Source organism: Staurois parvus, unplaced genomic scaffold (genome assembly GCF_062004578.1).
Source record: "Staurois parvus isolate SC_StPar_1 unplaced genomic scaffold, SC_StPar_1.0 ptg001345l, whole genome shotgun sequence".
Classification (NCBI taxonomy): domain Eukaryota; kingdom Metazoa; phylum Chordata; class Amphibia; order Anura; family Ranidae; genus Staurois; species Staurois parvus.
Genome location: NW_028319141.1, coordinates 253862 through 266546, shown reverse-complemented (window position 1 = coordinate 266546; position 12685 = coordinate 253862). Strand labels below are relative to the sequence as shown.

Below are 12685 nucleotides of genomic sequence, written 5' to 3'. Positions count from 1 at the left end.
AGGTAATACTCTGTCCCGGCTGAGATGATGGTAAAGGAAGGTAATACGCTGTCCCGGCTGAGATGAGGGTAAAGGAAGGTAATACGCTGTCCCGGCTGAGATGAGGGTAAAGGAAGGTAATACGCTGTCCCGGCTGAGATGGGGGTAAAGGGAGGTAATACGCTGTCCCGGCTGAGATGGGGGTAAAGGAAGGTAATACGCTCTCCCGGCTGAGATGAGGGTAAAGGAAGGTAATACGCTGTCCCGGCTGAGATGAGGGTAAAGGGAGGTAATACGCTGTCCCGGCTGAGATGAGGGTAAAGGAAGGTAATACACTGTCCCGGCTGAGATGAGGGTAAAGGAAGGTAATACACTGTCCCGGCTGAGATGATGGTAAAGGAAGGTAATACGCTGTCCCGGCTGAGATGAGGGTAAAGGGAGGTAATACGCTGTCCCGGCTGAGATGAGGGTAAAGGGAGGTAATACTCTGTCCCGGCTGAGATGAGGGTAAAGGAAGGTAATACGCTGTCCCGGCTGAGATGAGGGTAAAGGAAGGTAATACGCTGTCCCGGCTGAGATGAGGGTAAAGGGAGGTAATACGCTGTCTCGGCTGAGATGAGGGTAAAGGAAGGTAATACGCTGTCCTGGCTGAGGATAAAGGAAGGTAATACGCTGTCCTGGCTGAGGATAAAGGAAGGTAATACGCTGTCCTGGCTGAGGATAAAGGAAGGTAATACGCTGTCCCGGCTGAGATGAGGGTAAAGGAAGGTAATTCGCTGTCTCGGCTGAGATGAGGGTAAAGGAAGGTAATACTCTGTCCCGGCTGAGATGAGGGTAAAGGAAGGTAATACGCTGTCCCGGCTGAGATGAGGGTAAAGGGAGGTAATACGCTGTCCCGGCTGAGATGAGGGTAAAGGGAGGTAATACTCTGTCCCGGCTGAGATGAGGGTAAAGGAAGGTAATACGCTGTCCCGGCTGAGATGAGGGTAAAGGAAGGTAATACGCTGTCCCGGCTGAGATGAGGGTAAAGGGAGGTAATACGCTGTCTCGGCTGAGATGAGGGTAAAGGAAGGTAATACGCTGTCCTGGCTGAGGATAAAGGAAGGTAATACGCTGTCCTGGCTGAGGATAAAGGAAGGTAATACGCTGTCCTGGCTGAGGATAAAGGAAGGTAATATGCTGTCCCGGCTGAGATGAGGGTAAAGGAAGGTAATTCGCTGTCTCGGCTGAGATGAGGGTAAAGGAAGGTAATACTCTGTCCCGGCTGAGATGAGGGTAAAGGAAGGTAATACGCTGTCCCGGCTGAGATGAGGGTAAAGGGAGGTAATACTCTGTCCCGGCTGAGATGAGGGTAAAGGAAGGTAATACGCTGTCCCGGCTGAGATGAGGGTAAAGGAAGGTAATACGCTGTCCCGGCTGAGATGAGGGTAAAGGAAGGTAATACGCTGTCCCGGCTGAGATGAGGGTAAAGGAAGGTAATACGCTGTCCCGGCTGAGATGAGGGTAAAGGAAGGTAATACACTGTCCCTGCTAAGATGAGGGCAAAGGGAGGTGTCGCGGTATGGGAGCCTGCCAATTATTACCATTTAGTGGCAAATCCACCCTGTCTGCCACCCCCCGTATTGAAGGACTGCCGTCTGTTTGTCTCAATAAAGCTTTGTGCGTCTGTTATCCACTCTGTGTGTTCTGTCCTGCCTTTCCTCCGTCACATACTGGTTGGCAGCGGTGGGATCAGGGCACTGAGGAGATGGCAGACAGCGAAAGCCAGCGGATGCAGGAACAGGCCCGGCCCAGCGAATACAGGAAGTGGACTGTGGCATGTCTGCAGGAGAGGGCTGAGGAGCTGGCCCTTTCCTGGAGGGGCCTAGCCAAAGAGGATCTGATCACTGCCATTGAGGAGGCGGACCCCCAAGACGCCCTAGGAAAAAGCAGATCAACCCCAGCCTCCCCAGCACGCAAGAGCCCCTGGCTTACTCGGGTGGAGGAAGAGATGGCCCTCCTGGGGTCAGACGCCACAGCAGAGGACAAGCGAGAGGCTATCCGGAGGGCGCATGAAAGAGAGAGCCAAGGGAGCCACCGTGACCTAAGCTGCCCGTCCAGCCCCAGGGCCGCGGGATACCCCCCTCCCCGGGTCAGCCTCAAGGACTTTAAACCCTTCAACGAAGCCGCCGGGGATGTGGAGGGATTCTTTCAGGACTTTGAGCAGCAGTGCCAGCTCATGGAGGTGCCAAGCACGGATTGGATACGGCACCTCGTGGGTCTGTTAGAAGGGGGTGCAGCTGCGGCCTACTGCACTATGGACTATGTGGATGGCCGGGATTATGCCCGGGTCAAACAGACTGTGTTGGAATATTTTGCGGTGACCCCAGAAGTGCACCGGGCGCGCTTCCGTGACCTTCCCTGCCATGCGGAACCGTCCTATAGGATGTATGCGCACAAGATGTCGCAGTCCTGTCGGAGGTGGCTAGAGGGGGAACAGGCCCGCACCGCAGAAGAAATCATTCAAGCATTCTTAAAGGAGCAATTCTACAACCAATGCCCGGCGGAGGTGCGCGGATGGGTAAGAGAGAAAGCCCCTACCACCCTTGCAAAGGCCGCTGCCCTGGCTGATGAGATCCTGGCCATCAAGCCACACTGGAAACGGCAGGCCCCTGAGCCGTCAAGGGCCCCGCCCCCCGCCACCTCTGCCAAAACGGGCCCCCCACCTACCACTGCCAATCCCGCAGGGCCATCCTCCAGAGCCCGGTTCACAGGGCCCCCCATGGAGCGCCGCTGCTACGGATGCAACCAGCCAGGGCACCTCCAAGCTAACTGCCCCACCTCTCGAAGCCGGCGTTCTACCCGTCCGGTTCACTACCTGGAACTGCATCCCGCAGAAGAACCACTGCCCCCGCCTCCCAGCGAATGGATGAGCCCCCCAGACGCCAACCAACCCTGGGGGGTTTACAGTGTCCACCCCCCGGGGGCTACATACTCCACCCAGAAACAACGCCACCTTCAGGCCATGCAGGTAGATGGGCAACCCGCCACCGGTTTTCGGGATACGGGGGCCTTCCTGACCATCGCTGATCCCCGAGTGATCCGGCCGGAAGCCATCCAACCCGGCCCTGGATTCACCATCGAGCTGGCGGGAGGAGCCAGACATCACATTCCCCGGGCATCCGTGCGCCTCGACTATGGGTTCGGGGAGCAACAGTGCCAGATCGGCGTCATGGGCGGCCTCCCGGCGGATGTCCTACTCGGCAATGACCTAGGGGAGCTACAATGCCAGTACGTCGAGGCGGTGACCCGGCGCCAAGCAGGTCGAGGTCCTCCTACAGACGAAGCCACCACAGGACCTTTCCCCAGCATGGACTTGGTGAGTGAACCCCTACCTGACTCAGACCTTCCCCTGACCTGGGATCGGGAGACCTTTAAGCGGGAGGTAGCCACAGACCCCACCTTGGCTAAGTTTAGGACCCAGGCCACCGCAGGGCGGCAGGAGGGGGATGGGGGCCAGCTTTGGTGGGAGCAGGGGTTGTTGTACCGCACAGCAGGCCCAAGCCGCCCGGGTCAACCCTCTGCTAGCCCCACACAACTGATAGTGCCCAGACGGTTCCGGTTCCCACTACTCCAGATAGCCCACGACATTCCAGTAGCTGGCCACCTGGGTAAGAGGAAAACGGGGCTGCGGCTGACCCAAGCCTTCTACTGGCCAGGTATCACCCAGAACGTAGCCCACTTCTGTCAGACCTGTGACATCTGTCAGAGGAGGGGATGCCCAGGGGACCGCCCCAAGGCGCCGCTCCGCTCCTTACCCATCATTGATGAGCCCTTTCAGCGGGTAGCTGTAGACATCCTGGGGCCCCTGGCCCGGCCCAGTAAGGCCGGCAAGCGGTACATCCTCACGGTAGTGGATTACGCTACCCGCTACCCCGAGGCTGTCCCCCTGTCCAGCATCTCCGCCCCCAAAGTAGCCGAGGCCCTAGTCACCGTTTTCTCCCGGGTGGGTTTCCCCAGCGAGATCCTGACGGACCAGGGTACCCAGTTCATGTCCGAGGTGGTCCAATCCCTCTGGCGCACGTGCGGGGTAAGGGCGATCCGGACCACTCCCTATCACCCCCAAACCAATGGCCTCTGCGAGCGCTTCAATGGCACACTGAAGAGCATGCTGAGGTCCTTCGTTGATGGGGAGGCGGACTGGGAGAAGCTCCTTCCACACCTGCTGTTTGCATATCGGGAGGTACCGCAAGAGTCAACGGGGTTCTCCCCCTTCGAACTCCTGTACGGGCGGAAGGTCCGCGGTCCCCTATCCCTGCTCCGGGAACATTGGGAAGGGCAGATAGAGGATACGGGTACCCCCGTCGTTCCCTACATTCTTGAGCTACGGGAAAGGCTGACCCGCCTGGCCACCATGGCCCACGACCACCTCCAGGCAGCCCAGACACGTCAGAAGGTCTGGTACGACCGCAAGGCACGCGGCCACGAGTTCACTGAAGGGCAGCAGGTGCTCAAGATCATCCCCAACCCCCAGAATAAGCTCCAGCACATCTGGGAAGGACCTTACAAGGTCCTCCGTAAGATAGACGAGACTAGTTACGTCATTGGTCTCGACTCCCGCAACTGCCAACAGCGCACGGTCCACATCAACATGTTGAAAGAGTACCATGACCGGGCTCTGCCCGTGCTCGCTGTCTGCCCCGCCTCCACGGACGGAGCAGACGAGGGAGCCCTGCCCGATCTCCTGCAAGCCATTAAAGTCACCACTCCCCTAGATCAGATTCCAATGGGGGCTCGGCTGAACCCCCGCCAGACGGCCCAGATGCGGGCCGTCGCCTTCTCGGCCACCCCAGGTCGCACCGGGTTAGCCCTCCACCACGTGGAGACCCACAGTCAGAAACCCATCCAGCAGGCCCCATACAGAGTCCCCGAATCCGTGAAGGCGGCCATCCGAGCAGAACTCTCCGAGATGCTCCAGCTGGGTATCATCCGACCCTCCCGCAGTCCTTGGGCCTCCCCGGTGGTGCTCGTGCCAAAGAAGGATGGGACCACCCGCTTTTGCGTGGATTACCGGAGGTTGAATGACTACACTGTCAGTGATGCCTACCCCATGCCCCGCATAGACGACCTGCTGGACCGTCTGGCCAGGGCCCGCTACGTGAGCACCCTCGACCTCAGCAAGGGCTACTGGCAAATCACCCTCACAAAAGAGGGTGTTGAGCGCTCCGCCTTCATTACCCCGTTCGGCCTGTATGAATTCCTCGTCATGCCCTTCGGCATGAAAAACGCCCCCGCCACCTTTCAGCGGGTCGTGGACCAGCTACTGGAGGGATGGCAAGAGTTTGTGTGCGCTTACCTAGATGACATAGCGATCTTTAGCGACACGTGGGAGGAGCACCTGTCCCACGTGGGGGCCATCCTAGACCGCATCTTCAGGGCCGGGCTGACACTGAGACCAGACAAGTGCCAGTTGGGAATGGCGGAGGTACAGTACCTCGGGCACCGAGTAGGGGGGGGGGGGACACTGAAACCTGAGCCAGCCAAGGTTCAGGCCATTTATGACTGGCCCACTCCCCAGACCAAGAAGCAAGTGATGGCATTCCTCGGCACTGCCGGCTATTACCGTAAATTTGTACCTAATTTCAGCTCCATGGCCCAGCCCCTGACCGACCTGACCCGGAAGAACAGTCCCCGGATGGTGACCTGGACCTCGGCCTGTGAATCCGCCTTCTGTGACCTCAAATCCGCCCTGGCAAGAAACCCCGTCCTGGCCGCCCCTGACCACAACAGACGCTTCCTCGTACAGACAGATGCCTCCACCTACGGCCTAGGGGCTGTCCTCAGCCAAGTCAACGAGGCTGTGGAGGAACACCCCGTTGCCTTCCTCAGCCGCAAACTACTAGACCGGGAAGTTGCCTATGCTACAGTGGAGAAGGAGTGTCTGGCCATAGTCTGGGCCCTAAAGAAACTACAGCCCTACCTGTACGGCCGGGAGTTCACCATCGTCACCGACCACAACCCCCTCACATGGCTGAACCGGGTGTCCGGGGATAATGGGCGCCTCCTTAGGTGGAGCCTGGCCCTCCAGCCCTACAACTTTACCATTCGATACAGGCGGGGAAGCCAGCACCAAAACGCTGATGGCCTTTCCCGCCAACAAGACCCACAGTAGCTAGGCTAGGCCCCACAAGTGCCTTCCAGGGAACCCGGTTGGGTCCCCCTTATCGGCACTTGTGAAAAGGAGGGGGGAGGAGTGTCACGGTATGGGAGCCTGCCAATTATTAATCCCCTTATTAATGCCTTGTATCACATGCCCTCAGAGTCCTGCTCTGTATTGTTCCAATTGTCCCCTGTGTCACTGGCCTAATGGCCTAATTAAATTACTCTGGACCCCTCCTCCCTTCCCCCTCATGCCAAATTCCTGAACTCTCTGGACAGGACCCATTGCCATGGTAACCCGACAGGAAGTATCTGGTTACCAGCTCAATACTTAAGAGAGAGCAAGGAAACCCCCCTGTGTGTTCTCCTGGCTGGGTGTGTGAGGGACGGCTGTGCTGAGCGCCAGCTCCTCTCATCCCCCGTCCTCCTCCTCATCTCCTGGACTGTCTGTGTTGCCTGCAATCCCTGCACTGTGGAGGAATCTTCTGCTGTCCCCGTGAATCTGCCTGGATCTATCCCCTGCCTGGACTGAACCCCTTGTTCTCCGTGAGTACCTGCTTCCCCACTGTTACCTGAACTGTTACGGTGGTGACCCCAGGCACCTCTCTCCTGTGTTGGACTACCCCTGTTACAGGGACACCCCCTTGGCTCTCCTAGTGGACTATAAGTGGGTGGGGACCCTCGTTACCATTGAGTGGCAAATCCACCCTCTCTGCCACCCCCCGTATTGAAGGACTGCCATCTGTTTGTCTCAATAAAGCTTTGTGCATCTGTCATCCTCTCTGTGTGTTCTGTCCTGCCTTTCCTCCGTCACACCCTCCATCCAGAGTCAGAGAATACTATGACTTCACACTGATCTCACAGCTCCTCCTCTCAATGTCCCTCCATCCAGAGTCAGAGAATCCTATGACATCACACTGACCTCACAGCTCCTCCTCCCAATGTCCCTCCATCCAGAGTCTGAGAATCCTATGACATCACACTGACCTCACAGCTCCTCCTCCCAATGTCCCTCCATCCAGAGCCAGAGAATCCTATGACATCACACTGACCTCACAGCTCCTCCTCCTAATGTACCTCCATCTGATTTTTTCTGATGCTCTTAGGATGTGGGGTCCCTTGGTATCCTCACATGTAAAGTGGGACTGTTGGTCCTGCGTTGTATGTAATGACATCAGAATGCTGCAACAAGCCTATACCCTGCGTAGTGTGGGGGTCCTGTGGGGGGGAATTATACCTCAGCCTGAAGTGGGGCTTTAATAAAATGGAGACCTGAATGGAGAGGTGAGGAGGATTCTGGGAATATCATTTGATGTGACTATTTGTGTTCAGATGTAGAGTTTTCCTCCTGTGAAGTCTGGAGATCATATGACATCACATTGCCTCCACCTCCCTCCCTGATAGAAGAGAGAAAGAAGAAGAAGATTCTAGAAGTCACCAGAGAGATCACTGAGCTGCTGACAGGAGAGGTGAGCGGTGCCGGGAATTCTGGGACATTCTCCAGTAACAGACAAGGGATGTGTCTGGATGGTGACTGTATCATTGTGTGTGTCAGGTTCCTATAAGGTGTCAGGGTGTCACTGTCTATTTCTCCATGGAGGAGTGGGAGTATTTAGAAGGACACAAGGATCTCTACAAGGACGTCATGATGGACAATCAGCCGCCCCTCACATCACCGGGTAAGAGGAGACTTTATTGTAAAGGAGAGAGCAGTACGGAGGATCCACCTAGATCCCCCATCATCTGATAAACACATAGAAACAATGGATTCAGTCAGTGTGTGTGTTTCCTACAGATGGATCCAGTCATGGGAACCCACCAGAGAGATGTCCCCGTCCTCTGTATTCCCGGGATTCCACACAGGAAGGTCACACCATCCCCCTCCATCATCAGGTAGATGAGGAACAATCACTGATAGTATCATTAGGATCTGTACATTATCTGCATTGTTACCATTGATGTCATTTTATTATATATTCAGAGAGGAAACCTGAGAGATCCTAAAGCTGAGGTTAAAGAAGAGATAAAAGAGGAGGAGGATGAGGATGGGGTGATGGAGGAGTCAGAGCTTCTAAGAGAACACAAAGATATGTACCAGGACACCATGGTGGAGTCATCCAGCTACAGGAACCCACCAGAGAGATGTCCCCGTCCTCTGTATTCCCGGGATTCCACACAGGAAGGTCACACCATCCCTCACCATCATCAGGTAGATGATGACAATTATTGGTAGTTGTGATTTATACACAGCATGTTTGTTACAATGAATGTTTTATTATATCTTTCAGAGTGGAATCCTCGGGGATGATAATATTGATGTTAAAGAAGAGTATATAGAGGAGGATGAGGAGTATGGAGTGATGGAGGAGTTTTCAGAAGGACACAAAGATATGATGGAGTCACCTAATACCAGGAACCCACCAGAGAGATGTCCCCATCCTCTGTATTCCCGGGATTCTACACAGGAAGGTCACACCATCCCTCAGTATTGCAAGGTTGGTGGGATGGAGAATCTAGAACATGGACTTGTAGGGGTGATAAGTGGATATTTTTATGTGATATTTTCTCTCATTTTCTTGATTTAGAGTGGAGATCCAATCGATATAGAATTTGAGGTGAAAGCAGAAGAAGAAGAGGCGTATGTGAGGGATGATCAGCAGTCTATGGAGGAGGATGGCATAACGGGGACATTTATAGAGGAGGACACTCCTACAGAGATCAGCACAGGTGGGTCATGAACACTAAATCCATTCCTCCTCCCATACTGCTCACTGATTGGTCCAGAGTAGGGCGGGGACTGGGTGATATCAGCCTGTAATCCCCTGGTCACTTTCCTGAGCTGTGTTCCCCGTCCTGTATTCCTGGATTTCTCTTGGATAATCTTCCTTCTCTGTGCTGCAGACACAATTTATGTCTCTAGACTGGATTTATGGAGGTTCTGGGGTTCAGCTGGCAGCAAAATGTTCATTTTCACCATAGACATTGCTCTACTTAGGCCCCTGGGACATGTGATTTGGGTATTCTTCCCCATGTCCAGGTCTAGTAAGGTCTCTGACAGAACAATTCTCCCAGGGTTCCTTGCTCTGTGGTCTGCTGGCAGTGCCGGGTGGAGGGATATGTCTGTATAGTCTCAGACCCAAGTCACTGAGTGCAGTCTCAGGAGATGGGAGACAAGCAACCCTTTAAGGACCTTTAATTACTTAATAACAATATTATGAGTCCTGACCATTACACTATATAATTTATATTGTACATTACATACTCCTGACCCCTGCACTATATACTCTATGTTGTACATTACATACTCCTGACCCCTGCACTATACACTCTATGCTGTACATTACATCCTCCTGACCCCTGCGCTATATATTCTATGTTGTACATTACATACTCCTGACCCCTGCACTATATACTCTGTTGTACATTACATACTCCTGACCCCTGCACTATATACTCTATGTTGTACATTACATACTCCTGACCCCTGCACTATATACTCTATGTTGTACATTACATACTCCTGACCCCTGCACTATATACTCCATGTTGTACATTACATACTCCTGACCCCTGCACTATATACTCTATGTTGTACATTACATACTCCTGACCCCTGCACTAAATACTCTGTTGTAAATTACATACTCCTGACCCCTGCACTATATACTCTATGTTGTACATTACATACTCCTGACCCCTGCACTATATAATCTATGTTGTACATTACATACTCCTGACCCCTGCACTATATACTCTATGTTGTACATTACATACTCCTGACCCCTGCACTATATACTCTATGTTGTAAATTACATCCTCCTGACCCCTGCACTATATACTCTATGTTGTACGTTACATACTCCTGACCCCTGCACTATATACTCTATGTTGTACATTAAATACTCCTGACCCCTGCACTATATACTCTATGTTGTACATTACATACTCCTGACCCCTGCACTAAATACTCTGTTGTAAATTACATACTCCTGACCCCTGCACTATATACTCTATGTTGTACATTACATACTCCTGACCCCTGCACTATATACTCTATGTTGTACATTACATACTCCTGACCCCTGCACTATATACTCCATGTTGTACATTACATACTCCTGACCCCTGCACTATATACTCTATGTTGTACATTACATACTCCTGACCCCTGCACTAAATACTCTGTTGTAAATTACATACTCCTGACCCCTGCACTATATACTCTATAGTGGATATAAAAAGTCTACACACCCCTGTTAAAATGTCAGGTTTCTGTGATGTAAAAAAATGAGACAAGGATAACTCATTTCCGAACTTTTCCACCTTTTAATGTGACCTATAAACTGTACAACTCAATTGAAAAACAAACTGAAATCTTTTAAGGGGAAGTAAACAAAAAATACTAAAATAATGTGGTTGCATAAGTTTGCACACCCTCTTATAACTGGGGATGTAGCTGTGTTCAGAATTAAGCAATCACATTCACAATCATGTTAATTAGGAGTCAGTACACACCCGCCATCATTTAAAGTGCCTCTGATTAACCCTAAATAAAGTTCAGCAGTTCTAGTCGGTCTTTTCTGACATTTTCTTAGTCGCATCCTACAGCAAAAGCCATGGTCTGCAGAGAGCTTCCAAAGCATCAGAGGGTGTCAGGGCAGGGCTTTGGAACGGACAGGTAGGCCTAGTGGCAGGATAATGCACTGACTGATGACAACAACCACCAACAGACCAAAGTCCCTCAGGGCGCGGAGTCTAAGTCCCAGGCTGCCCTTCACCAGGGCCCCTGATGGTGGGGATGGACTTGACACAGCCAGGAACCAGGTCGCAGCCCAAGAGACACCCCGGCTGCGGTAATGGCCACCGCCAATGGTGTGTAGCTGGTAGGAATGACAATAGCGTAGTCAGGCAGGCCGGGTCGACAAAAACGGGACAAAACGGTACAGAACAGTAGACAAGAATCACAGGTCACGGGCCGGGTTCAGCAACGGAAGGTCAGATCAAAGGAAAACACAGAGAATGGTCTTGTCACAAGCCGAGTCAGATTCCAGAAGAGTCACGAGAGTATGAACAGAGCTGTAGCTACACACGACACAAGACACAAGTGCAAAGAGCATGTGCGGATCACAGGCTTATATGTGCTCAGCCACACCCCTCTGGGGGATGGACCTCAGAGACCTGAAGGCATAAAAGACTCCCACCATGCTCTGCAGAAACCCAAGATGGATGCCAGCACATGAAGCCACACAATCTCTGGGAAAAGGTAGGACCTTGACAGTACCTCCTCCTCAAGGGCCCCTCCCCCTCCGCGGCTCAACAAAAGGCTTCTGAGGAAAGCAGGCATGAAAAGCTCGGAGGAGGGCAGGGGCATGGACATCCGCGGAAGGAACCCAGGAACGCTCCTCGGAACTATAACCGCGCCAATGAACCAGCAACTGCACCCGACCGCGCACCAATCGAGAGTCCACGATCCGGCTCACCTCATACTCCTCATGACCGTCAACCCGGATGGGACGGGGCCGAGGCAAAGAGGCAGTGAAGCGATTGCAGACTAGAGGCTTCAACAGGGATACATGGAAGACCTTGGAGATCCGCATCCCAGGAGGAAGAGCAAGAGCATAGGCCACCGGATTCACCTTGCGGAGAATGCGAAAAGGACCAACAAAACGGGGGGCTAGTTTAGGTGCGGGCACCCGCAGATTGAAGTTGCGAGTAGATAACCACACCCGATCCCCGACCTGGTATGAAGGAGCGGGCAGCCGTCTGCGATCAGCCTGGAACTTCTGGCGCTGTGCCGAGTCCCTCAAGGACTTCTGGATCTGCCCCCATGAAGAACGCAGGGCAGCAAGATGGTTCTCCACAGCCGGAATGTCCTGTGGTGAGAACCTCTCAGGTAATACCCCAGGTTGGAACCCATAGTTGGCCATGAAGGGAGACATCCCGGAGGAGGAGTTGACAGCCGAGTTCCTGGCAAACTCTGCCCAAGGCAGGAGATCGGCCCAATTGTCCTGATGGTCTGAGATATAACAATGAAGGAATTGTTCCAAGGCCTGGTTGGAACGCTCCGCAGCCCCATTGGACTGCGGGTGGTAGGCTGAAGAGAAGGAGAGCCTAATGCCAAACTGGGAGAAGAAGGCGCGCCAGAACCTGGACACGAACTGACTCCCGCAGTCGGAGACAATCACCTTGAGCAACCCATGCAGGCGAAAAATCTCCCTGGAAAAGACCGTGGCCAGTTCTTGTGCTGTTGGTAATTTCTTGAGTGTAATGCAATGGCACATTTTGGAAAAACGATCGACGACCATGAGAATGACCGTATGGCCCCGAGACACGGAGGTCTACAATAAAGTCCATGCCCAGGTGTGACCAAGGACGCTCCCCATTGGGAATGGGTTGCAGAAGACCCAATGGAAGATGCCGTGGAGATTTATTCTGGGCACAGATCGAACATGCCGCTACATAAGAGGCAATGTCGACACGGAGAGTTGGCCACCAGAATAAACGAGAGACGACCCAAGACAACTGGTTCTTCCCTGGATGCCTGGCAGTATTGGAGTTATGGTAGGTA

The 12685-nt window shown here is 53.3% G+C and overlaps 1 protein-coding gene across 1 annotated transcript in view; it reads left to right on the top strand.

Annotated features, from left to right (window-relative positions):
* LOC149436761 (uncharacterized) overlaps window positions 1–12685 on the top strand; it is a 283632-nt gene that overhangs the window by 81642 nt on the left and 189305 nt on the right. The window contains 4 exon segments of the mRNA XM_089661484.1: window positions 1703–5998; window positions 7455–7586; window positions 7673–7796; window positions 7913–8004. Of these exon segments, the coding sequence (XP_089517610.1) occupies window positions 1703–5998; window positions 7455–7586; window positions 7673–7796; window positions 7913–8004 (4644 nt within the window).